This window comes from Daucus carota, chromosome 8 (assembly GCF_001625215.2).
Source record: "Daucus carota subsp. sativus chromosome 8, DH1 v3.0, whole genome shotgun sequence".
NCBI lineage: Eukaryota > Viridiplantae > Streptophyta > Magnoliopsida > Apiales > Apiaceae > Daucus > Daucus carota.
Window position 1 is genome coordinate 3,672,102 of NC_030388.2, and position 27,953 is coordinate 3,700,054.

At 32.3% G+C, this 27,953-nt stretch overlaps 3 protein-coding genes across 4 annotated transcripts; 1 reads left to right on the top strand and 2 right to left on the bottom strand.

Annotated features, from left to right (window-relative positions):
• Positions 1-2,349: 2,349 nt before the first annotated feature.
• On the bottom strand, positions 2,350-3,412 carry LOC108198703 (protein OXIDATIVE STRESS 3 LIKE 1). The gene is made up of 2 exons (XM_017366479.2): positions 2,984-3,412; positions 2,350-2,655 (listed from the first exon to the last, which is right to left on the bottom strand). Exons 1-2 carry the CDS (start codon positions 3,325-3,327, stop codon positions 2,376-2,378), a joined length of 624 nt encoding a protein of 207 aa, XP_017221968.1. The 5' UTR covers positions 3,328-3,412; the 3' UTR covers positions 2,350-2,375.
• A 10,549-nt stretch (positions 3,413-13,961) lies between these two features.
• Positions 13,962-18,336, top strand: LOC108200111 (glucan endo-1,3-beta-glucosidase 13). 2 transcript variants are annotated; one of them, XM_017368183.2, is made up of 4 exons: positions 13,962-14,213; positions 16,284-17,555; positions 17,722-17,752; positions 17,878-18,336. In XM_017368183.2, the coding sequence occupies exons 1-4, from the start codon at positions 14,159-14,161 to the stop codon at positions 17,999-18,001; spliced, it is 1,482 nt and encodes a 493-aa protein (XP_017223672.1). In that variant the 5' UTR covers positions 13,962-14,158; the 3' UTR covers positions 18,002-18,336. The 2 variants fall into 2 exon arrangements, with proteins under 2 accessions (XP_017223672.1, XP_017223674.1); XM_017368185.2 differs by lacking the exon at positions 13,962-14,213 and adding an exon at positions 14,302-14,412.
• Positions 18,337-18,484: 148 nt separating this feature from the next.
• On the bottom strand, positions 18,485-20,009 carry LOC108200112 (profilin-2). The gene is made up of 3 exons (XM_017368186.2): positions 19,746-20,009; positions 19,339-19,476; positions 18,485-18,965 (listed from the first exon to the last, which is right to left on the bottom strand). Exons 1-3 carry the CDS (start codon positions 19,872-19,874, stop codon positions 18,831-18,833), a joined length of 402 nt encoding a protein of 133 aa, XP_017223675.1. The 5' UTR covers positions 19,875-20,009; the 3' UTR covers positions 18,485-18,830.
• Positions 20,010-27,953: the final 7,944 nt, after the last annotated feature.

The following is a 27,953-nucleotide window of genomic DNA, read 5'->3' on the forward strand; positions in this document are numbered from 1 at the left end:
AAATTAAAGATTATACATACAAATGGTATAAGGACAACACAAAAATGAAAAAAATACACAGAAATGATCACCCAACAGTCATGACTCAAAAACCCTAACTACAATAGTACTGGGCTTCAACGTTTTGCACAGGAACAACTTCAATCAGTCGAAACGCGCTCGTGGATGAGATTAGGGTTGTCCTTCTCAGTCGCTCTTCTCTTCCCGCTTCTTCTTCCTCAACTATGTTTGTATCTATCGAGCTACTTAGGTTTTTAACCCGTCTTGTTTCTTTTTTCTTTTTTTTTTATCTAGTCAGCGCCATCTGGAGCCTATTAGGCGACAAGTCACCCACTAACGGTGATTTTAACTCTTTTCGTTAAAGTTGACTGCTTCTTTTATTTGAAACTGACGGAATGACTTTTTTAATTAAACGAGTGACTACATTGAGTCACTTTTCCATTCGGTGACCAAATTGAGTCATCCGGCCGCAATCAATCACCTACTTGATATTTAACCCTATTTTTATACAGAAATGGAAAATCTCGAAAATAAATTACGGAATTATATTTTATAAGAGTATTGAAATGCGTGTCGAGCAGTTAAAAAAACGTATAGAATTAAATGAGACAGAGAGAGTAATACTTAACTCGAAGCAATTAAGTTTATATAGGCATGAGTCTTGTTTGCCGGTGGTCAAAAAATGCCATTTTATTTTGCAAATGTAAAAATAAAATCCATTTGGGTAAGGGAAGTGACAATTTCAGACCCTTAGTAGTGACCTTGACAACAGAATGTAAACATGATCATTAAGAAATCTAACGACAGACGAACTCAAATTGAATTGCAGTAATACAGAAAACACATTGATAACTGACAGAGAGCTAATGACTGCAGAGTAACACCAGCATTACCTTCTGGTTCACTAATGGCTTAAAATTAGCACTGGTGCTAGAGATCTACTAGCAGTAGCAAAGTTCGGCTCATGCCGAATGCTTGGCAAGGTCTGACTTCTGAGTACCATGTTGATGTCTGCTCTCTTATAACAGTCTCAAATTCTTAGGCTTTTGAGTTTGTAATATCGTTTAACTTTATATCGTTAGCTTTCCAAACATGTTATACCTGTTAGAAGTTAAATTCCACTTGTATTAGCACATCACTTCCACCTTCTAAAAGATAAGTACATCTGAGGCAGGTTGGAAGCATTGAGTTCACTCAAGATGCTAAACGTGTGCTGGGACTTCATTTCATCCGATTTGCAGAGGTGAGACTGTATCCGAGAAGTCAATACAGCTCTTGTGAAACTTGCATGTTCTGGCCAATACTTATGATGCTTGTAGCTGCTCTGTAATTCTTTTCCCCCTTGTTTCAGGTTGTCGAAGAAGCTTGCACCAGTCTCTATCCAAATGTGCTATGCAAATTGCCAAATTCTTATACCGCTTATCTTTTACTGGAGTTTATTCCGTCTATCAGGTACCCCCAATTACGCATTCATTAACCTTCATTGGTCGTTTAAGTCCACTTCACGTCGTCTCGGATGACTAGCTAGCTTATGTTTCCTCAAATGCTACTATACTTCTCATTCGCGATCTAACCCTCGACTTCTGTCAGGTTGTCGGATCTGCAGAGGAAACAAGCAGACTCCAGCTGTGTGAAACCACCAGAGTTGTTATGAAGCAATGTTTCCATCTTCTAGAAATCACAATATTGGAAAGAATTTTAGTTTATATCGATCATCGATTTCCATCCGAAGTGGAATGAGATTTATTCCTATATCCTATTAAAGCCTACCTTTTCAGATTTCAGGCATAAAATTGTGCCTGAACAGTTGTTATTCACTCTCTGTAAATAAATAGTAGGGTAGCGGTCCACAGCAGCCGGCTGCTGTGGACGCGTTAAACAACAATCAGTTTCTGGGCCGTTGGATGCATATCCAGCGGCCAGGATCATATTAAAATTTTAATATGTCCCGCGCTTTTTTAGCGCTGGACGGGGGAATCCCTGTCCAGCGCTAAAAAAGCGCTGGACATGGGAATCCCCGTCCAGCGCTAAAAAAGCGCTGGACATATTAAAATTGTAGTATGATCCTGGCCGCTGGATATGCATCCAACGGTCCAGGATGTGGCTGTTGGGTAACCCGTCCCTGGCATACGGCTGCCAGGGACCTGGTCCCTAAATAGTATATGCAAGTTTCAAATGTTCAACAAGTTCTTATTAATCATGAATAGTATCGGAGATCAAGCACCAAAAATTCGTTTGTGGTTACTTATAAGTTAACTTATAAGAAACCACAAACACGCCCAAGTTTATCTAAAATCGAACATTCATAGGCTACACATGTATCAAAATATGTTATGCGAAATCTCATCATTAACAAAAAATCTCTCTCAATGAATTCACAAATTCAAAGTGCTCTGTACAACAGAAATCGAAGGCCTACAACTACTAGTACCCACAAAAGTACCTGTTTTTTCTAATAAAGATACAAAATTAGATCTCTTTGATGATCCTGAACAAGACTTCTTTGCTATCAAACCCTTTGGTTTGTACTTGTTACATGGCTTCACTCTGTTTTTGTAAGGATTCTGTTTCTTTGCTAGATCTTCAAGACTCTTCACACTTGCCAATGATGTAAAAGACTGTGACTTCCCTTTGAAAAAATTCGAAAGTCCCCTTCTGCACAATTAAAAATATATCATCAGTCCAAAAACACTCACAACCAATTAACTATATATGTTCCGCAAAAGGAAAAATCAAAGGATACGTTCCTGAACTATTCCGGTTTTATGTGATAAGTCTTTGAATAAGGACCTAGTTTGCGGAATCTTTTGTTCAGAAATCTATCGCATAAAACCAAAATAGTTTAAGAACATATCATTTGATTTTTCCCGTTCCGCGAATAAAAAATTATTTTGTAACGTTTAGTTATATCATAGTATCATCTCTGTTCCGCAAGTAAAATAAGTACTCCAAAGTAACCATAAACTTTGAAAAAAGAACATACTTGATTGGAAGATGGTCCATGAGTTCAGACAGTTCAAACAAAGGACCAGAACTGGATGATGTTGATGAAGAAGTTGCCTCATCATCCTCTTCAATATCTGATGACAAAAATGAAGACACAGAATTCTCATCCACAGATCCATCAGATTCTGCATCAGAACCACTATTTGTATTTCCACTTTGCATGAAAACCCATTGAACATGGCTTTTCTTCAAGCCCATGTCATCAAAAACTAGCTTTGCTCCATCCATTATAGTATGGCCAATGAGGTATGTGCTACTTTTGGCTAACACTTTCAAGTATATAATATATAGGGCAGGGAAATTTAAATGGTCAAGTGACATACAAGGTTGAGAATGAAGTATATAAATAGTAGATATCCAGATTTATACAAGTATTGATAATTTGATATTATCCTTGGATTTGTCCTCTTCTTTATGGTTGGAAATATTTAGATAAATAAAGTGTTTTGCCTTGTACAAGGGGAGAAGATAAGGTCCAAGTATTGAAGACATCCATATCTGACTCATCACTCACTTTTTCTTGTTTTTGGACAAAAAGAGCTTGCATACATGGTACTTTTCCGCTTTCCCCTCCACATAAAGTGGGGTCATACTACAAAACGTGATAGCCGGGTGTTTAAAGTTTTGAGAAGTGAGTATCCTCTGTCGTCGGAGGTTTGGGTTCAACTCTGGCTTATCTCAAGAATATCTTAAAACGGATACTCATTTGTAAGGCTATAAGCTCTATTTGTCAAAAAAAAAGTTTTGAGAAGCTTTGCACGCATATATAATTCGTAATTTATTAATTATAATTTAAATTTTAATACCATTTTATTAGTATTTTAGTATTAATGAATTAGATTTTAATTAAATTATATTAACCAACTAATTATATCTTCTAACAAACATTTAGCTTTGACAATTTATTTATCTATCTATATATATTGTTCTGATATTAATATGTGACAGTTTATTATTCAATTAATTTTAAATCAAATTTTTCATATTTTATATATCTTCATATGTTACGTAATGGTTTGTGTTTGTAATGAAATAGAACACGTTAGAGTTAAATTTCGAGTAGAATACGTTATAATTAAAAAATAGCGTCTCTAATTATTTATATGTATTTTAGATAAAAGATATTCAAAATTGTATATTTATAATTAGTTATACATGTATCTATAAGTATTTTTTAATATTAATATATGTTATTAACAGTAGTTTAACCTTTTTTCAACTAATTATAAATTATACTTAAGAAGATATTAATATGCATAAAGAGTGTTTTTAGTATGTGAAACTGTTAAAGTAGCGTCTCTAATTATTTATATGTATTTTAGACAAAAGATATTCAAAATTGTATATTTATAATTAGTTATACATTTATTTATAAGTATTTTTTAAAATTAATATATGTTATTAACAGTAGTTTAATTTTTTTTCAACTAATTATAAATTATACTTAAAAAGATATTAATATGCATAAAGAGTGTTTTTAGTATGTGAAACTGTTTAATAGATATCTACATGTTGTAGAGAGTACCAAACCAAAATTTTATACGATTATAAATTATACCATGTTGGCTTTTTATAATATAGTATAGATATATAAATATATTTAATATATATGTAACTTTTTAACTAAATATTAAGTAATCTTATTGTTATATGGATAAATGAATAGCCCAGTGTTTTTTTTATATAACACTTTTGACTTGGACGCATGGTTTGACCGGATTGTAAAATTATTATTTTTAATTGATTTTTTATGAATAAAAATTTTGATTACATATTTTTATTTAATATAAGAAAATTTTAAAAATAATATTTTTAACCACCTAATCAAAATATTTAATTGTGTGTATCAAAAAATCAAACGCCATATATTATAAAAATAGGAGAAGTATAAACAAGATGGAACAGGGGATAATATCAGAGTACAAGTTTTACGCGTGTTTGTAAGGTTTTATCTTTATCCCAGAAATTGGATTATGAATATGATGATGGCAATGAAGCATATTTAGATATAACAGAACACTTTTGGATATACTGGGTGGATGAGCGTAAACTCCACCGGTTCTGTTTTCAAGAGTTGGTCATATTCCAAAATGTTAAAACTCTGAAATTTGTTTGTTGTCCAGAGTCATTGAGATTGTAGTTGATTTTCTCTTGTTTCTAGTTTCACCCTAGGTAAAAATATTTGAAACTGCCGTTAGGTCAATATCATGCAATTAAATTATTATAAAACCGAGGATCACAGGGCTAAAAGTACTACATGTTTATTTAATTATTTTATCATGAAATTGATGATTAAGATATATAAAAAAAAAAATTTGAAACAAAGGATCAAAAGGCTAAAAAGTACTACATGTTTATTTAATATATTGTTTCATGAAAATTAATAATTAAGATATATAAATATGAAAGGAAGGAAAGTAGTATTTTAGATATCCCATTTATATTAGACTCTTTGACTTGTAAATAAACTTGATAAAATTTAGATATATTATCATAAATACTAGAATTCATAATTTGGTATTTAGTTGTGGTAACATTGAAGAATATTGTGTAAATCTCTGTAAATAATATTTTTATTCTTTGAATTCATATTTACAAAAAATTTATGACTGACTTAAGTGATCGATTTGAGACTTTTTGAGTTCGGTATCAACTTGATGTATTGGAGCCACTTCGATGACTCAATTGATTATTAACCGTATATGAATGTGTGATAATAATAATCTTATTTTTTTCAATTGAAGGCTTTCCTTTTTTAGGACTTTCAATCTTACTTCTCAATCTCTGGGTGGTTCACATAAAATGAGATAAGATGAGTATTAGTTTTCTAAAATAATTTATTTATTTCTATATATACAACCTTAGTATTCATTACTTTGGATAAAATATATTAAACTCTTCTTATAAGTTAATTTTAAGAATTGTATATAAATATAATTTTCTATTAAAATAAATTCTTATTTTATAAAATTAGTGGAGGCCGACACTGTCATTTACAATTAAAGACAACATATATTCAGCGCAATATATACCGAGCAGAGTTGATTTAAAATAAAACAATAAGTTTGTCAAAATAAATGAATTAAATTTTAGTTATTATTTGAAAGTGAGTCCCATGCCGCTTGCAAATATTGTTATTCCCACCTACTTACAAGATAACAAAATCTCAATAATACATTACGTCGATCAAAATCTATTTGTTAGGTAATGCTTATAAGGAAAAGAAAAAGAAAAGGAAAATTAAAACAAATAGAGACCACAAAAATTGGGAGTTGGGATAAGGAGATTGACTAGGAAACAAGTCATTCTACGTTTCTTGCGACATTTTCTTTTACTTTCCTTTGTTTTGCTGTTGATACATGTGGCAATCTGTGGCTTACACACCTTGAAATATTCTTTCCTCTCTGTTAAGTTATTATTATTGTGATTTTAGTTCTTATCCGATTAGGGATGGGCACGGGGGCACTTCGGGGGCGGGGAGTGCTATCCCCGACCCCGATCCCCGAATTGAATATCCATCCCCGACCCCGCCCCGAACCCCGAACGGGGATTATTTTCCTCCCCGATCCCCGCCCCGAACGGGGATCCCCGCGGGGATTCGGAGAATTTTAGTTTTTAATAAAAAAAATTATAACTTTATAATATATAATATATTTTTTAATAAACAAACAAACTACTAACTCCTAATATACTAATAAAATATGATTATTTTATATTTTCAATATCAAATCATATTAAAATTGATTTATAATATAAATAAACGATAATTTAAAACATATTATATTACAATATATTTATAATCAATCAATAAAAATAAAGATCATTTTCTAATTTTTATTATATTATAAAAGTTATCTATTTTTAATAATATATTTGGTATAATATATATAAATATATTATTATTTATATATATACACAATCGGGGTCGGGGATCGGGGCGGGGAGACATCAATCCCCGACCCCGCCCCGATCCCCGAATTTTTTCTAAAAGTTTCCCCGATCCCCGCCCCGCCCCCGAAAAATTCCCCGAATCCCCGACCCGAACGGGGCGGGGATCGGATCGGGGTCGAGCGGGGCGGGGCGAATGCCCATCCCTATATCCGATGAGCTGCTTAAAAGATATGAATCGAGTAATAAATTTCGTTTCGAAATTTGGTCTGATAGAGAAAAATCTAATAATAAATGAAGTGGATAAGCATTCAAAACGATTTGTTAAAGACCCGATCCCCGTAAAATATATACTCTCTCTTCCAACCAATTGTTTACATATGATTTGGATATGGAGGTTAAGAAATTTATACTTATCTATACTTCTATACTTACTATAATATTAAGGCCGAAACATTAAAAGTATACTTATATACTTACTATAATATTAAGGCCGAAACATTAAAACTAATCTATTTTTTTAATTTTGGGCTGAAATACAGGCCTATTTGATATAACTAATTGTTCATTTTAACTAAAATATGTTATCTTTTTTATTATTAAATTAAAGCCGAAATATTAAAAATTTGGTCGATCGGTGCTTGGGCTAAAATATGGGCCTATCTATATAACTAATCTATTTTTTTGGGTTAAATATCAAAGTGCCCACTGAAGTGAAGAGCTGGTATCAAATTAGTCATCAAACTTAACAGGGTGTCACTTGAATCACTAAACTCAAAGTAAATATCAAATAGATACCTTATATATGTGCTCGATAACTAAAAATTATATTTATGGAGTTCTATACATTTTTCTTGAATGCTATCACAATCAAATGAAAAATTATGAATTCTAGTATTTTAAATAGTATGGTGAGATTTTTTAAATTTGATCTACTAATTGTTTTCATTTAAATTATAAACTAACTAAAAAAATAAAATTAAATAGTAGATAAAATTTAAAAAAATATCATTGTATTATCCAAAATACTAGAATTCATAGCTTTACATTTGGTTGTAACAGCATTCAAGAAAAATGTATAGAACTCCGTAGATATAATTTTTAGTTCTCGAGCACATATTTGAGGTATCTATTTAATATTTATTTCGACTTTAGTGATTCAAGTGATACCCCGTTAAGTTTGATGACTAATTTAATACCAGCCCTTCACTTCAGTGAGCAGTTTGAGATTTAACCCATTTTTTTATTTTGGGCCGAAATACAGGCCTATCGTGCCTATCTATATAACTAATCTATTTTTTTTAAATTTTGGGCCGAAATACAGGTCTATCTATATAATCAATTATTCTTTTTAACTCTTACAAAAAAAATTATTCTTTTTAACTAAAATATGTTATCTTTTTTACTATTAAACCGAAAACATTGAAAGTTTGGTCGGTCAGTACTTAGGCCGAAATACAGAACTATATATATAACTAATTATTATTTTTAACTTTGGGCTGAAATACAGGCTTATCTAGATAACCGATTATTCTTTTTAATTATATTAAAACCGAAATATTGAAAGTTTGGTCGCTCGGTACTTGAGCCGAAATACGGGTCAATCTAAATAACTAATTATTCTTTTTAACGGGCCGAAATACAGGCCTATTTATATAAACAAATATCTTTTTAATTAAAATATGTTATCTTTTTTATATTTTCTAACTAAAAATTCAATCTTCTAAATGAACATCGAGGAATACAGTAATTATCTTTTTAACTAAAACACGTTATCTTTTTAATATTTTCTAACTAAAAAGACCCATCTTCTAAAATTAACACAGGCAGTGTGTGTAAATATAATGTTATTAATATATAGTTATTAATAAATAATTGGTGATATTTTTCGACCAAAATATATTAACATTATTTTTAAATACTCTAATGGTCTCAATTTAAAAGTAATATTACAAATCTATACTATACTATCTATTATTGTCCTATTAAAACCGAAACATGAAAAGTTCAGTTGGTCGGTCGGTTGATTAAGTTTAATAAACCTGTTTCATATTCGATCCATGGACCTCCTTAATTTATAACAAATTATAATATATATTTTTTATTGTCTATTAAATCAAAACATTAAAAATTAGGTTAGTATTATGATCAGTATTTGAGTTTACGCTTTCTTTTATCTTATAATATGTTTTATACTATATTATTAACTATAACTATTAATAACTAAATATTAAAATGCTAATTGGGTTGTTTCTATCTGGGTTTATGGGTATCCTTAAATTATACTCTCTCCGTTCTTAAATATCTTCCTTTTGAATTTTTGGCACGCATATTAAAGTGTTTTGACTATATAGTTAAAAATATTATTTTTAAATTTTTTTCCTGAATAAAAATATTATATCAATACTTTTATTCATTAAAAGAAATATTTGAAAGTAACATTTCCAGCTATGTGGTCAAAGTATCATAAAATGTGTGCGAGAAAGTCAAAAAGGCAGATATTCAAGAACGGAGGGTGTAACATGTAAAAAAAATATATTTTAATATTCTCATTTAAAAATATATATTTGAGCTAATTATAAATTTGCTATTTGAAGGATTTAACTATTAAGAATTTATTATTCACCTGTTAAATAAAAGTTTTTCTAATCACATTATTCTATCACAATTTTACTTTCAATCAAATTTGTTAAATCTAAAATATATACAATAAAACAACAAATATTATAACCGCCCGTGCATTGCACGGGTTTTAAGCTAGTTATACTATTAAAGTCGAAATATTAAAAGTGTGGTCGGTCAGTACTTGAGCCGAATTATGGACATACTTATATATCAATTATCCTTTTTGACTAAAACTATTATTTTTTTTATATTTTCTAATTAAAAAAACTCAATTTTCTAAAAATAACATTGAACAACACAACAGCTACCCGTTTAATTAAAAAAATTATATCCTTTTCAGATTTCTAACTAAAAAATGATTTTCTAAAAATTATATATGCCACATACATATAGAAAAGATAATATTAGTATATATAATTATTAATATACACAACTGAAGATATATTTCAACTAAATACATTAATATTGTTTTTAATTACTCCATGTTATCATTTTAAAAGTAATATCATAGATCCATACTATCTATTTATACTATACTATACTATATTATTATTATTATTATTATTATTATTATTATTATTATTATTATTATTATTATTATTATTATATTAATACTGAAATATTAATAATTTTATTGGTCGATTAATAGGAATGGGCACGGGGGCACTTCGGGGTCGGGGAGTGCTATCCCCGACCCCGATCCCCGAATTCCTAGGTATTCCTAATATTTTTAATATATTCCTAATATTTTTGTTCTTTCTTAAACTTTTAGGAAGGAATGTTACAAATTTCACCATCAAACTTCGTGAAAAATATTAATTACTATGTTATGTTTCAAAACATACTGATATCAAAAGTGAAAAAAGGCCCTGAATAATCACCTTTTAGGTATTAATGCCCATAATAACAATATTTCATAAAATTGGCTCTTAATAACAATTAGAAACGCAGCTGAATTAGCGTTTTAGTATAAAGAATAAAACACTACATCCTGTATCGTTTTACTCTTTTTTAATAAAGAGCAAAACGCTACACACAGTGGCGTCTTTCCTTTATATATATCCTTCAAACATAACGGCTAACCATTTACATATACACTAGCCACTGAATATTAGAGAGTTGCTGTCAATCCACCCACTGCTGCAATCCACCTAATTCTTTTGATTCAACGATTTGAATGGGCTAAGCATGGATTTTCAAGTATGTCCTACTATATTACGACAGCTTTTATTAAACTAAAACGCTATATTCATTAGCGTTTTACTTAATTAAAACGTAATTTTATGTAGCGTTTTAATTAAAACGCTACTAAATAAAAAAGAATTTTCTTTTAGAGCAGACGCTACTGTAAGTAGCGTTTTATGGTTTACAAAAAAATTTAGAATCAAAACGCTTTCAGGTGTAGCGTTTTCATGGTTTTTAAAAAATAAGTTGATGAAGACGCTACACAATGTAGCGTTTTTGTTTTTTTAATAAAAATGCTACACGAGCTGCGTCTCTAATAGTCAGTGAGGGCCATTTTTCGGGTATTTTGATATTTGAGACATTTCCACCCCAAATTTGGTTATTTGGGGTCCAAACCCTATCAAAAATATTATCTTCTTGTGACATTATTTTTTAAATAATTTATCAATTTCTATAACATTAGCTTTTGTATCATCACTATTTTTTCTAATAATATGACAGTTCTGGCACGACAATTTTAACGCACTTTCGAACAACTACCGAGTGTTTGCAAACATTCTGATTATTTAAATATAGCAGAATTATTTCACCAACTTTTATATTTTCACACGAAAATTTAGTTTTTATAATTTATTATTTATATATAAATATTTTCCTATTATTAATATGTGATAATTTATTATTCAATTAATTTTAAATCATATTTATTATATTCCGTATATCTTCATATGCATGAAAAAAAATATTTTTCCCGTAACATATTAGAGTTAGAAAGGGTTACGTAATGGTTCATGTTAGTATTAAAATAGAATACGTTAGAGTTAAAAAGAGTTATATGAAGGTTATTGTTAAAAAAGATATTCAAAATTAGATATTTATAATTTTAATTAATATTATATGATAATGTATTGTCATGAGTGTTTTTAGTATTTAAAATTATTTAACAATTTAAGACTAATAGACGTCCACATGCTGCAGACTTGTAGTTTAAGAGGGAGAGTACCAAACCAAAAAGTACCAAACCAAAAAATACTAAAATCTTGGACTACAAATCAATATATCAATATACTTATACAAAGGAGAAGTGAGGGGTGTGTAGGTGGCGCCTCTCACATCGCTCCGTTCTATTTTTCTGAAATTTTTGGATGAAAAATATCAAAAATTAGAACTACCTTTTTTTAGTTTCGGGTATATTAGAAGTAAGTTTAAAGATCTGATTTTGCTACAGATTATTTATGGAATATAGTAATTTGAAAGTTTTAATCTGATTTTGTTTCAGATTATTTAATTATGGGAAAGAGTAGCACACAAGTCTCTCTACACCTATAAATACCCCTATAGATTGTAGGATTTTGGATCATCTAAACACAACTTCCTCTCTCTCAATACCACAACTCTATCTCTCTATGGTGATAGTTCTCTTGCTTGATTTTTAACTCGGCAGTGTCGTTCTTCTGCAATGATAAGTGAAGGCTGTTTATATAATATTAAAAAAATAAAGGTTGTTACAAGTAAAGGTAGTTATAGATCGCTACGTGGGAGTCGACAAATTGAAACAAGAATAAGGAATGTAGTCTTGACATGATATTGAAGGATGATATCAATAAATTAACTATTAGTGATGTACGTTTGTTGGTTATTCTTTTTATAATATTTGTTTTGTTTATCGGACATGTTTGTTGTTGTTAATTTTTATATGATTTACTTTGTATAAAGGAAAATATGGGGGAGAAGCGAGAGGCGTGTAGGTGGCGCCTCTCACATACCTCCGTTCTATTTTTCTAATTTTTTGGAAATTTTGGATGAAAAATATCAAAAATTAGAAATACCTTTTTTAGTTTCGGGTATATTAGAAGTAAGTTTCAGAATCTGATTTTGTTTCATTTTATTTACGGAATATAGTAGCTTGAAAGTTTTAATCTGATTTTGTTTCAAATTATTTAATTATGGGAAAGAGTAGCACACAAGTCTCTCTGCACCTATAAATACCCCCGTAGATCGTAAGATTTTGGATCATCTAAACACAACCTCCTCTATCTCAACATTACAATCTCACGGATTTAAATTAGATGTTTTTGTGCACAATCAATCCAAAAAAATTGGCGGAAGGTGACAATGTAAGAACATGATTACTTTAAAAAAAAACACAAATAAAATTAAGATTCGTGGTGCTTTAAATTGTTAATTACCTGTATAAATTTATTTTCATTTTTTCATCATGAATTTATACCTATGTTGGCTTATTATAGTTCGTAATTTATTATTTATAATTTAAGTTTTAATATCATTTTGTTAGTATTTTATTATTAATAAATTGAATTTTAGTTAAATTATATTAACCAACGGATTATATTTTCTCACGAAAATTTAGCTTTTACAATTTATTATCTATTTATAAATATTTTTTCTGTTATTAATATGTGATAATTTATTGTTCAAATAATTTTAAATCAGATAAATAATTTTAAATCAGATTTTTCATATTTCGTATATCTTCGTATGTATGAAAAAAGATATTTGTCCAGTTAGAAAAGGTTACATAATGATCCATGTTTGTATTGAAATAGAACATATTAGAGTTAAAAAGAGTTATATGAAGGTTCTTGTTAAAAAAATATTCAAAATTATATATATGATTTTATTTTTAACATCATTATAATTTTTTTATGAAATATTATATGATAATGTATTATCATGAGTTCTTTTAATATCTGAAACTGTTTAACAATGTAAGAGTAATAGATCTCCACATATTTTATTTTTATACTTGTAGTTGGAGAGGGAGATTACCAAACCAAAAATTATAACTAAAATCTTGAAGTATAAATTATACCTATGTTAATTTATTATATTTCAGTATAGATATATAGTGTAGATATCTCGGCAAATTTATAAATTTTTCAAAGAAAAAGAAAAAGCAATACTCCCTCCGTCCCCCTGAGTTGTATACATTGGGGGACGGGGACGCGGCACGGACTTTAATGCTCCTGTTTTACATAGTTCTATAACTTATTTTTAAGATTTTTCTTTTCTGAATAAAAGTTTGAATGTTATATTTTTATTCAGAAAAAGAAAATTTTAAAAATAAGTTATAGAACTATATTTTATAAGAGCATTGAAGTGCGTGTCGAGCAGTGAAAAAGAAACGTATAGAATTAAATGGGACAGAGAGAGTACTAGTTTCTTACAACTGATTAACTTAAAAAAGGATTATCTGCCCGTTAAACTTGGTCGTATCTAAAAAACACACAAACATTTATTACACATGAAAGTGGTACAACTGTTGGATTCACTACTCATTCACTTGGGAAAGTGTAACTTCATATGTCTTGTCCACCCAAAAGCTGCAAAACCCAGACAGAGTTGTTAAGCCCCACTCAATAATTCTTTCAACTTTGCTCTGCAGACACTTCACTGAGGCTTTTAGAGAAAGAATTTGAGGTTCAAGAACAAGATGAGAAGAGGGCTAAAGCTCATTTTTGCAGCTTCTTTGTTGTTGATGCTTTTGGGTATGTCTTGATTTTCAAGATTTTGTGTTCTTTTTTGTGGGTTTTTGTTTGTGTTATGTACATTGCATTTGTTTATTGTTGTTTATTGTAAAGATTTGAGCTTTTTGACATTTGAGGGTAGTGTTTTGAGCAGTTGAGCTGTTTGAGTTGTTCATTGTAAAGCTCATTTTTGCAGTTTCTTTGCTGTTGATGCTTTTGGGTATGTCTTGATTTTCAAGATTTTGTGTTCTTTTTTGCGGGTTTCTATTTGTGTTGTGTACATTGCATTGATTCAGTGTTGTTGATAGTCAAGACTTGATTTTTTTGACATTTTTGGGTTGTGGATTGAGCCGTTTGAGTTAAAGCTCATTTTTACAGCTTCTTTGTGGTTGATGCTTTTTTTGTCTTAATTCTCAAGATTTTGTGTTCATTTTTGTGGGTTTGTGTTTTTCTACATTGCGGTTCTCCGGTGTTGTTGATAGTAAAAACTTGTTTTTCTTGTTTTGGCATTTCAGGTAGTACATTGTTTTCACTTTATATTATATTGTACACATGCCTTCACTCAGGCTCTAACGCTCGACCTCTTATTATTTAATTACGAGAGGAGTGGTATCCACTGGACTACAATATCAGAGATAAAGAAACCACTAGAGCTAATAGGATTCTATAGATCAACTTCCAATAGCTTAATAGCTTAGGTTAGGGGAGATAATTAAAATTGTTGTGCTATGTATGAAGATGCATCATTTCTGATTTGTGTTTAATGCATGAAATGTTGAAGTAGACTTTTATTAAACAACTTATGTTTTTCTACAACTATATATTATCCTTTTTGATGATTCTAGTCAATCTAGGGGAATGATTTGTCTAATTTTCCAAATGCAAGCAGTGGTAGTAGATCCATAAATACATTTATATCCATTTTGACTCCTTAAATTCCCATTTAATAGAAAGTAAACCTTTTGAGCAACCTTGGAGCACATATTGAGTTTATTGACTGTATCTAAGGATCTCACCGTTCACAACAATGTAAAATGTTATATGCAGCCCGTTGTGGTTCGAATCTCATGTCATAGGACTTTGGATTAAATGTCATAATTTTAATGGCCTCATAAGATGGAATTTTTGATGTTGAATGCACGTTGTGGTCTATTAAATAACAGCAGGCACTTGCATTGTGCTTAACTTGAGGATCAAAAGTTAATTGATTTTATGTACCATTCACTTTAAAATGATGACCGTAGTCGTAGTGCTGTTGATAGTGGTCTTACAGCCTTATTCCTAAGCTTCCCTCCAACGCCTGTTGGTTCTCCCATGCCAGAGTTTTGTTTGAGTAGTCTTCATGGATATAATGGATATAAATTGAAGACACGGTGTGGAGAAGGTATCAGTGTTTTAGCTAATAGCCTATTAAAGGGCTTAAAGATGTATACTTGGTGGTTATTCAAGGAAGGCCACTTATATGACTTTTCACCTAGTGCTTTGTCACCCATACACTAATGTGATTTTGCATTGATAAAAAAGGAGAAGCAGAATTAATACATTAATGTGATTTTGCATTGATAGAAAAAATTATAGATAATATTTTGACTATTTTTGCTTGCAGTATTTAATAAATAATACAACGGACCTACCCAGCACTACCCATATCAAGCGTGTGCTTAAATACTCTGGTTGCAGGTTACAATCTAAATTAAGTTCATACAATTTGCCAAATAACCCAATATATAAACATTTCACTCATGATATGTGGTGACTAGCATTTGGGTGGGGGGTCCTATATTATTCGAAGTTCATACACACAGGGTCCCTATATTATTCGAAGTTCATACACACATTTTCTAGACTAACATATATACAGCTTTTTTAAGTAGCAAAAGGTCTATTTGATGCTCATATAGGTCCATGTATATTGATATCTCAAAAATAACTTCCAGTGGGAGTTGTGAATATCTCTTATCCTCAAGTGCACCCCAATATGTCACATAACCCCTCAAATTGCAATTGAATTTCCTGAATAATATTGTATGAAAACTTGGCTGTTTAATTCAGGTCTGTAGTCTGAATTTGATTCTCCGATATGTGTGACAGGTTCCTGCATTGGAAGTTCAGTCGGGATCTGTTATGGAAGAAATGCAGATGACCTCCCTACCCCAGATAAAGCATCACAGCTTGCACAACTTCACAAGATTAAGTATGTAAGGATATATGACTCCAACGTGCAGGTCCTCAAAGCGTTTGCAAATACTGGCATTGAACTTATGATAGGAATTCCAAATTCTGATTTGTTGTCAATTTCTCAATTTCAAACCAATGCTGACACCTGGTTAAAGAACAGCATCCTCCCATACTATCCAGCTACAAAGATCACATACATAAGCGTGGGTGCTGAAGTCACAGAAGCTCCAACTAGCATAGCTGCCATGGTTGTACCGGCCATGAAAAATGTTTACACAGCTTTGAGAAAGGCTGGTCTGCAGAGAAGGATTAAAGTTTCAAGTACCCATTCTATGGGTGTTTTATCTCGATCTTACCCACCTTCAGCAGGTGCTTTCAACAGCAGTCATGCATTCTTTCTCAAACCTCTTCTGGATTTTCTTGCTGAAAACCAGTCACCTTTCATGATTAATTTGTATCCTTACTACGCATATAGGGATTCCCAAAACAAAGTCTCCCTGGACTATGCTCTTTTTGAGTCTTCATCTGAAGTGATTGATCCAAATACTGGTTTGCTTTACACAAATATGTTCGATTCTCAGATTGATGCTATTTACTTCTCTTTGATGGCTCTGAACTACAGAACAATTAAAGTTATGGTCACGGAGACAGGTTGGCCTTCAAAAGGATCACCGAAGGAGACAGCTGCAACTCCTGATAATGCACAGACTTATAATACTAATTTAATTAGACATGTTATTAACAATACTGGTACTCCAGCAAAACCTGGAGCTGAACTGGATGTCTACATCTTTTCCTTGTTTAATGAGAATAGGAAGCCTGGGCTAGAATCTGAGAGGAACTGGGGATTATTTTATCCAGACCAGACCAGTGTTTATAATATTGATTTTGATGGAAAAGGTGCAGTGGACATGACACCAGAGACTAATGTCACTAGCTCGAATGGAACATGGTGCATTGCCTCATCCACAGCTTCTGAAGAGGACCTGAAAAATGCTTTAAATTGGGCATGTAATTCAGGGAATGTTGATTGTACTGCAATTCAGCCTAGTCAAGCTTGTTATGAGCCTGATAGTCTAGTGTCACATGCATCTTATGCGTTCAACAGTTATTACCAGCAAAATGGAGCTACTGATATTGCTTGCGGATTCGGAGGGTCAGGAGTTAAAACAAATAAGAATCCAAGTACGTATATTAAAATGCCATTCTTCTGCCAACAGAAACCTTTCATATTTTAGTTCTCTTAAATAATTTGGCTCCCTCTACTTTTTTCCGCATTACAACTTATATTGATAATATCTTGAACAGCCCAACAGACTATTCACAAGTTGTTCTTCTTTGACACTTGCAGGCTATGACAAGTGCTTGTATATGACAGCCGGGTATGTTCACACCATCAGGAGAATTAGTTAGTTATGGTTTTTTACATTTATAATGCCATTGTATCTTTAAACTTTGACATCTTCCATAGTAACCAATACATACTTAATCTGCATTAAATTCACAGGAGCAATAGAACGGCTGCAAATAATGTCCCCGCAAAACCATCAACGTCATATTCCACACATAATGAAGTTCCATTGCTGGGGTTTTGTTGTCTGCTAATGATTTTCATCTCCTTCTGCATGTGAGGTAAGACTGCAGACTTAATTTTGGGAATAGAATAGCTGTTAGATGTCAAATCTTATTTAACATCTGTGGGTGCAACAAGATGTAATGTATCTTCAGAAAAGAACGCTAGTCCTTTATTATGGTGAAAATCGGCTCTTCGATAATAGATGGTTTGCCATGATGCCAATCCTTTAAGAGGATCATTATATATGTTAATCTATCTGCACATAAGGGAGCTTTACATATATAATTTTGCGAGTCTAGCATCTCTCGTCATCCAGTTTGTTTAATATGTGTATGTTCTTGAGGATAATAAATAGAAAAATGCTGTTGTTGGCAGTTGGCACTGTTTCAACGTAGAGTTCTTTGTCGACATCCTTTAGTCTGACTAACATTGCAGAATCAGAAAGTAATTTAATCTTGTGCCTAACTTCTATATAGATTGAAAATATTTTTTTGTGGGCTTATTATTTTTCGAAGATAAATAGTTCACAAGTTGCTATTGGAGGTCTGTTTCTCTTACAGAAAGTATATATTTATAGGAAGCGATACAAAGACATCAGAGTCCCTGATATACTCAAGTAACTCTACAAGGCTGGAAAGAATTACTATATACCAAAATATATTGCAAAACACTTGAACTTGAATATTTAGAATACCAGACAATCAATTTATGACCTCATAAGTTTGTCCTCTGCAACACTGCAGCCACCTCACTTTAAAATTCCTTGAATTTTGAAGGAGGGAGATGCCAATTTAGTAATTAATCAAAATTTTAAGGAAAAAATAAAGTAAAAGGAAGGAAGAGTATTCTCAATAACAGTGCTGGACTGATGTGATGAAAGAGGCCTAGAGGCCCTGTTCTGAAAGATAATCTCCCAACCTCTCAACAACCAGGTTGCACTGTCCTGGGGTCACCGGTTCTTCATAGACACCAAAGAGTAGAGCTTGAGCCGTCTTCTTGATGGTCACGCCTCCCGATCCCTGTGAACATACATATGTATATTTTCTAGGTAAATATCGAATAGGTTTTAAGCATTAAATAGAATACCATCAAATATATGAAAAGAAATTCGTACAACCAAAGTCTGAACCTATATTATAATTCCACCTAGCCTAGCTACCAGATGAGGTAATTAGTATTGGCCCTTAATATGACAGACATCATAGTAAGCAAAGCTATTTATAATTCTTTGAATATCATTGTAAAACAGGAACAAAGGGTTCAAACCTTCCATAATTCCATCATGCGTCATAGCTGAGATCATATTTATGTCACATTCTAATACAATATGCCTAAATGCCTAAGTCTGTGTCTGTGCTGTGAGAGGGAGAGAGAGGGGGAGAGAGAGAGAACCTTCTTCCCGCGAATAACAGCATTAGGTTCACCTTGAATGACCATGTACTTGGTGCCGCCAAGAAGTAAACCTGTAGGAGCTAGGTGACCTGGTTCATCGAAATCAGTCATGATCCCTTTCATCTCTTCTGGCTTAACCTGCACAGGTTAGAAAAAACACGCGACCAATTGGCCTTGAATGCCAACAAACCAAAAGCTTCTAAACCAAAATTTTTGTCACATATTCTATTACTATTCAAGTTACAGCATTACCATTGTAAATCACAATGACAATGTTATGCACTTGAACTAGATGTCACATGCAATAATGTACGTGCATAAGATATAGGGATAGCCTAGTGGTAATGGCTCATTCTGTCACTCACATTGTTCCTACCCTAAAGAAAATACGAGTGCAGAAGAAAAACCTGGGGAAAAGAAGAACTCTGAGCCCAAACGCTCCCGTCATGGCCAACAATAGCAGCTGCAGTTAGATGGTGGCCAGTGCCATCGATATCACACATCAAATGCTCATCCACGTAAGTCTGCCACGACATTTTTCCGGTCTAGTAGACAATGTTATCAGCTCTAGCTTGCTAATTCCTCTGCAACTATAATCAAAATGCAGGTATTCAAAGTATGTTCTTATGAAGTGAAAAACCAATGTATATGATGGATTTATATTCTTAATTTTCTTTGGTCCACCTTTAGTTGTGGATCAAACATCCAATTCAATGACTGCCATTCATGTCCGCCTTTTTTCAAGGACCTTCATTTCCTAGCCAGCATAATTTTAGTAACAGCATTGTTTTTTTCTTAAGATTTTTTGATGGTTTCTGAGCTTTTTTTGAGAAAATTTTAGAAAAGAAAATTGTATGTTGGGCTTCTTTATCTCAGAACCTCATGTTATGGGCCAGGGCTTATCCAGCCCAATGCTAACCTTAACCTTTTTGTGGAGAATTTACATCATTTGTTCTACCTAATCACCTAACTAATCATAATTATGTTCATGCATGCTTTAATAGTTGGAAAATGGAGGCCTTGATAAACCATGATTATTAGTACTTGTAATTGTAACCCCTTAGCTTTATAGCTATCTGACTTTCATAAAGAGAAAAAGAACTGTACCTCCTATAATTCTCTCTAATAATTCTTTTGATTCATAACTATAAAAATGAGTGCAGACACAGATAATGGTGGGCTATGGACATGAAGGTGGCAAACAAAATAAAAATAATATAATAATATATCTAGAATATGTTAAATTATAAACGGACAAGACTTATGTCTAGATCATCCGAGTCCTAAAATTTCAAAATTATAATTGTTCGATTAAAAGAGATAAATATTTCTAAATCTAAATAAAAATGAAATTCCGATATACGTTACTCCCTCTGTCCCTATCATTTTTTTAACATTTTTTTTTCACTGCTTGACACGCACTTTAATGCGCTTACAAAACATAAATCTTCAACTTTTCTCCTAAAATTTTCTAAATAAAAATTTAGACACTAAATTTTTATTTAGAAAAAATGTTATAGAATTATGGTTTTTAAGCACATTAAAGGCCACACCCCGGTCCCCTAATGTTAAGAATTGGGAGGGACGGAGGGAGTTAATAACACGTCAATGAAAAATTTAAACTTTAAAGAGAAGTTTTTATTTTATATTTTTTAAGTAGATTTTCGTAGAGCAGAGGGCCTGATGCCCTGGAATCCATCAACTTGTACCTTTTGTTCATGGCCAGTAGTGATAGTTTAGCAGCTTGCTAATAAATCAGAGTCTTAAATTATTGTTATAAACTTAATTAATTAACAGTTGGGACGTTATGATCATTGTCAAAGGTTATGGACAATCTGTAAGGAGATTGGAGAGAAGATAGAGATACTGGGGGTGTTTGGTTTTCAGAAGTAGTAGCTGCTTCTGGCTTCTGCTTCTTTTGACCCGTTTGTGTAAATAAGCAGAAACACTTTTAAGAAGCTGAGAATGCTAGCTTCTCTCTCACAGCTTCTGCTTCTTTTCCAAACATTTTATTAACTTTTTTACTTCTCACTTCTAATCCACTTCTTCACTTTAAGCACCGAATCACTTTTTTTAAGCTTAGCCAAACGGCCCCACTGTATGTATACACATTATACATTTATATGTACTTGATTAGCGAAACATTAAAAAATAAAATAAATTGTTGGTCAATTTATATTAATTGTTGGTCTTTATAGAATGTAGCTTTGAAATGATGTTTGGAATGTACCGTAGTATTTATTTACAACATTCCAGATGGGCAATCCACTAATATGGACTAGGCCTGGCAATTTGACACGTAACACGTTAACACGAAACGAAACGACACGAAAAAAATGGATACGGGTTTTCATTTTCGATACACGAAACACGAAAGTACACGAACACGAAATTACACGATAGATTTCGTGTCGGATATGGGTTTTCGTTTGGGGTACACGAAATACACGAAAGTACACGAAATATTTGTAGATTATATATATTATATATATGTAATGATATATTAAATATATAATTGAGTATAAAGTATATATTTATATGTATGTGTGGATATATATTGTAGATACATTAACAAATTTATAAAGAATTGTATACAAGTATAATATATATCATTCACATTTAATAAATTTACAAAGTAAAATATATATTAAATCCATTTTTTGATTAAAAAATATATTAATATTTTTATATATAATATACACGAAAAGTACACGAAATATACACGAAACGATTCGAAACGAATACGGGTTTCAAATTAGGTACACGAAATTAATAACGGACGGATACGGGTTTCACCTTCGAGTACACGAAACACGAAAATACACGAAACGAAAGTATACGAAACGAAACGATTACCACTCCTAATAAGGACCATATATGTATTGTGCGGCTTCCTACAGGCTTAAAGGCCAATTTCCCATATTACTGAAATGTACCAACTGCAAGTAAATAAAGAGATGCTCCCTCCGTCTTTTTGTCCCTCAGAAACAAAAGTGTTAATCTAATAATAATATAAAAAAAAAGTAATACGATATCTACACGAATAATCGAGTCAATAATTAATTACAATCATCTGTTTTCATAAAAAGACAGTTATACGATATTTTGAGTCATTTTTTAAATTTCCATTTGTAAATTTTGACCGATTAAATTGATTATACTTTAACTGAAATTTACATGTATTATATGTGAAACATAATAAAATTATATCATTTAAAAAAATATTTAGTCTATTTTAATATATAATTTTCAAATTTTAAAAATATGATCATTTGTAATGTTTAGTTGATTTGACTCCTTAAAAGGAGACGGAGGGAGTATCATGTTAGTGATGGAGATGATGGACACGACCGAGTGACTAGCTTAATTTTAAGCAAAAATTATTAAATAATATTGCATATTTCAAATTCTTTTCCAAATTTTTTTCTGAATAAAGTGATTGAGTATGACTATGTATCTCAAATATCATTTATATATCAAACTAAGCGAAACCGATTTATCTTACATCAGTGGCGGAACCAGGAGTAAAAGTTAGGGGGGGCTGAAATATTTTTTCATCTATACTTGCATAAATAGCTTACTCGATATATATCATCATACTATCATTCAGTCATGCATCTCCCATCCTATCACGCTAATAAGTCTTGATCGTTTTATAGCTGAAAAAGCTCTCTTAATAATAGCAATGACAACGGGTAAAACTAGAGTTAACTCAACCAGAAGATAAACTAAGAGATAAGCAGTGTGTCTGTGTGTCTTAACCGTCATGACAGAAAGATTTCCTATACTTCGAAATCCAAATTAATCTTTATCCGCTCTCACATCATAGATAAACTTGTACCTTTGTTCATGGCCAGTAGTGGTACCTTTGTCTTAACCGTCATGAAGGTGGCAAACAAAATAAAAATAATATAATAATATCTAGAATATGTTAAATTATAAACGGACAAGACTTATATCTAGATCATCCGAGTCCTAAAATTTCAAAATTATAATTGTTCGATTAAAAGAGACAAATATTTCTAAATCTAAATAAAAATCAAATTCTGATATATGTTAAATAACATGCCAATCAAAAATTTAAACTTTAAAGAGATGTTTTTATTTTATATTTTTTAAGTAGATTCTCATAGAAATGAGGGCCTGATGCCCTGGAATCCATCAACTTGTACCTTTGTTCATGGCCAGTAGTGGTAGTTTAGCAGCTTGCTAATAAATCAGAGTCTTGAATTATTGTTATAAACTTAATTAATCAACAGTTGGGACGTTATGATCATTGTCAAAGGTTATGGACAATCTGTAAGGGAATTGGAGAGAAGATACTGTATGTCCACACATTATACATTATATGTACTTGATTAGCGAAACATTAAAAAATGCACTATTAATTGTTGGTGTTTATAGAATGTAGTAGCTTTGAAACGATGTTTGGAGTGTACTGTAGTATTTATTTACAATATTCCAGATGGGCAATCCACTAAAAGTGACCATGTGTCTTCTTTTTTTCTTTCCGTTCATTAAACAGTTGTATTATACCAAAATTGGAAGTTACAATATCTGGATGGACAGAGTTTAAAGCCAATTATTATGATCAAAATTGGTCATGGTGTTGAAGGAGGGCACGCCCTCTTTAGAGGTGATCGAGGGGCGCGACCCTTGTAAGAAATTGACCATGAGATGAAGACCAAGAGTGCGCTCTTTGCGGGGGTTCCTGTGGGCGCGGCCGTCGGGTATTAGAAGACAGGTCTGACCTATTGCTAGGATGACTGACGAGACAAGGCAGCGGAGTTCAAGGCACGCCCTCAGGGGTCGCGCCTACAGGTAAATATATTGTGTGAGAGGATGAGTGAGTCTCGATGACGACCCTTCCGAGGGATATGAAGACCTACCCTTTCGGGAGATATACCAACCCTTCCGAGGGACATGAAGACTAGTGCCGGGCTCATCTAGTAGTTATCAGGCTCATCTGGTAGTTCCCGGGCTACATCCGGGCATGATCTATAATCCTCAATCCTGCTATCTGCCGAGTTAACCCTCGTGTGGGGGTTTGAGGTGATCATGGTTCTTGAAGGCCCTCAGGTGTAACTTGGCTCCTCACTTGTCTTACCTCTTAGTGAGAACCTTCATTAAGGGGGAAAGGCGCGTCCCTACACCTTAAGGAATTGGTCACGGCTCTACCAGACGTCTCTCTCATGCTACGAAAAGTAGCGGTTAGTGTTATCTCTCGTAGTGGAGATAATACTGTATCCGTAATGTACTTGGACTAGGAGTTTGAGGTAGTCAGCCTCAAAGCTTAATTCTAACTGGAGTAGGACTCTGAAAGCGTTGCACGTCTAAGAGATAAGTTACCGCCTCAGGGTTGGTCTTATCCCCAAGAGTCCTAGTCCTGATCAAACTAGGAGTCTTGGTTCAATAGAACTACATACGGCTTGATCTCCTATAAATATAGGGGTACGTAGGCACATTGGGGGATCATGAGTTGAGAGCACGTGAGACCAACTCAAAACCCTAATCTCAGCCACCCCCTTTAAGCACACAACCACCGCACTCCGGCGACCAAAACCACCGTCACGGATCTTGATTCCGGCTATGAACCTCATCTTTGTTGATTACCAAATTCCTCTATAACAAATTGGCACTAGAAGGAGGGGCTATTCAAGATCTTCATCTTAGGAGGAAGAGATGTCACGCGATGACGATTCGTACATAGAGGTGGAGCGTTTTCCAGCAGGGCGATGGCTAGAACACAAGAGGAGAGGATGCCTTCATCTAATTCTCCAGAAAAGGATGATATCTCCATCGGAAGTTCGTAGGCGGACGATCATCAACGAAATTCTAGGAGGTAACCTAATTTGCGAGCAGGGTTTTCTAGACCGGGAGTCGTTGAAGGATGCGATTGTCGAGACCAGACGTTTTTGAGAGGCGCGCCTCCCCCCGACAGGGCGCACCCTCAGGTAACATTTTTTGCGCATTTACATATTCCATTATCAGCAAATGTGTTGTGGTTTAATCCTTTACAGGAAATAGTCTGCACCCTTTAAAGACTCAGAGATTCATGATAAGGATTTCTGGAGGAATACATTGGCGAAAGTTACGAGCGGGGAGTTATTCAAATGGAGCGAAGCTTGAAAAGTTACAAAGGGCGCGCCTCCTCCTGACAGGACGCGCCTCCACGTAATGTGGTGTTCGACCACCACTAAGAGGGATGCACCCCTAAAGCACACAACCACCGCACTACGGCGACCAAAACCACCGCACGGATCTCGATTCCGCCTATGAACCTCATCTTTATTGATTATCAAATTTTTCTATCAACACCTATAAACCCCATATTACTAAATCACGTATTTTGAAATTTTTATAAAATATAATTTTATAATAATTTTTAAATTTTTTCCTTTCTAAAAAAAAGGTTTAATGTTTAAATTTTTATTCACAGAAAAGTTAAGAAAAATATTATGAAACTTTACTTTATAAAAGTTTCAAAATACATGTAAACAGTGAAGTAAACAATCACATGGGAGTATGGTATTAGTGGCGGAAATGATGGACACAACTGAGTGACTAGCTTAATTTTAAGCAAAAATTATCAAACAATATTTTATATTTCTTTGTTACAATTTTTTTTTTCAAATAATGTGATTGAGTATGATTATGTATCTCAAATTTTGTCACAAATTTATTTCCAAATACACACATACAGTGTTGCATTGTTATTATGGTGAGTGAACAATTTTTGGGATAAGAATATTCCAAAGTTATTTATCTTTGTTAATCACTCGACTATTTTGACACAAATCTGTCATATGAATTTTTTGTCACAGCTCAAATGAGAGCGTGCCTGAATTTAAATTATTGAAAAGTTGGGAAATTGGAACAAAATTTTCTTCCAACAGCAAGTTCTGGCAGACTAGGAGTCATCTTATAATCTTATAATTTATGTTTTAATATACTATTTGGTAGATGAAATTTGATCCAGGACTTTTAGTTTTTTTTTATAAAGAAATCAATTTATTAATTAAAAATCATACGGCATCTATAAATACAATTGAAATTGGACAGATGCTGAAAAATATCGTTGTTGAATCCTTTATTCTTTTAGAGACAACTAAGCTATTCATAGAATTTGAGCATAATATTTTGCCTTCCTAGCTTGAAAATTCTGGTTCATTCCATGATTATGAATTCGACATTTACTGTATCAATAATAATATTACTTTTTGACATAGCCATATGAAAAAATAATACTCTTACGTGTGTATCAGGTTCGGTTAACCGAAAACTGAATCGAATGATTGAAAAAAATTTGAATTCAGATAATCAAAATATAATATTCGGTTCGTTTTTCGATAGAAAAATTTCTGAAATTTGATTTTTCAATATTTCGATATTTAACCGTAGTTAATCAATAAACCGTATTAATAACCGAATTTATTAGTAAAAAAAAAACCGAATTTACGGCCTGAGCATATTTTCAGAATAAGTGCATTGCTGATATGTTACTTGTTAGCGGTGTTATAGAAATTGGGAATCGGACCTAATCGATTGAGCTACCGATTCAAGGATTAATCGGAAACCGGGAATTAATTGGAAGGATTAATAGGAGCTAAAATCGGCTGTATTTTAATATTAAAATATTATTTAATAATTAGTTATTATTATATTAGCTATTTAGTAACTAATATATTTACTATATTTATAAACTCTATAATTATTCATATTTAAAGTAATCGGATTTCAAAAATTGGATCGGTGGCCGACCTTGCAGGGGATTAATCGGTTAAATCGGGAATTTTCAAAACACTGCTTGTTAGTTGTTACTGCTCTATATTACTGTCAGCAGGGATTGAATTTGAGTTAAAGAAACAATATTCAACAAGAGGTTATGAACCTGTGAGAGCACACAGCTAGAATTGCAGCGGAGTTTAGCAGTGGCAGGTCTGATTTATAACTTTCGCACACCAGTGACAGAGCAGCTTGAAGATAAAATCCGGCTACTACACTAATTCATATAATTTTTAGTTTCTTTGTATTGTTTAACTTTTAATTTTTAGATTTATTTGTTTATTAAATTTTTAATTGCAACTAAACTGAATAATTTAATATTTTTGTCATTTTCCTATTTTTCTTAAAATTCGGTTTTAAATTTCGATTTTCGGTAAAAACCAAATTGTTTATATCGATTTCAGTTTAAAAACGAATATATTTCAGTTCGATTTTTGGTAGAGATTTTTCTTAAATTTCAGTTTCCGTTAACCGAAAAAAACTTCCGATTCGGTTCGGTTTTAAAATGCATAACCTTACGTCTACTAAACAACCCATTATTTCTGGAAACTAATGTTGTGTTTGGTTAGGAAGAGTGAAATGGAATGAGTTAAATTATTTGGAACTAATAGAGATAGGAGGGAAATTTTGAAATAAATTTAAGTGAGTGCAAAATTGCTATGATGAGATTTGAGAAGAAATTAGGGGTAGGAGAAAATTGATACTCTCAAGGTTTTGATGATGACACTAACAGCAAGCTAATAACATGAAACTGATATGTGTGAGCATGCTATCAAAGGTTGTTTATGCGGACTAACAGTATTTCAGGATGTTAGCATGATTATAGCTGT

What these genes read in the sequence shown, in the direction of transcription:
- LOC108200111 (XM_017368183.2), top strand. Translation starts at nt 14,159, where the DNA reads ATGAGAAGAGGGCTAAAGCTCATTTTTGCAGCTTCTTTGTTGTTGATG. An exon ending in TTTGTTGTTGATGCTTTTGG is followed by an intron (nt 14,214 to 16,283) that starts GTATGTCTTGAT and finishes TATGTGTGACAG; the next exon opens with GTTCCTGCATTGGAAGTTCA. An exon ending in TGCTTGTATATGACAGCCGG is followed by an intron (nt 17,753 to 17,877) that starts GTATGTTCACAC and finishes TTAAATTCACAG; the next exon opens with GAGCAATAGAACGGCTGCAA.
- LOC108198703 (XM_017366479.2), bottom strand. Translation starts at nt 3,327, where the DNA reads ATGTCACTTGACCATTTAAATTTCCCTGCCCTATATATTATATACTTG. An exon ending in ATGGACCATCTTCCAATCAA is followed by an intron (nt 2,656 to 2,983) that starts GTATGTTCTTTT and finishes TTAATTGTGCAG; the next exon opens with AAGGGGACTTTCGAATTTTT.
- LOC108200112 (XM_017368186.2), bottom strand. Translation starts at nt 19,874, where the DNA reads ATGTCGTGGCAGACTTACGTGGATGAGCATTTGATGTGTGATATCGAT. An exon ending in AGAGTTCTTCTTTTCCCCAG is followed by an intron (nt 19,477 to 19,745) that starts GTTTTTCTTCTG and finishes TAACCTGTGCAG; the next exon opens with GTTAAGCCAGAAGAGATGAA. An exon ending in CTGTTATTCGCGGGAAGAAG is followed by an intron (nt 18,966 to 19,338) that starts GTTCTCTCTCTC and finishes GTATGTTCACAG; the next exon opens with GGATCGGGAGGCGTGACCAT.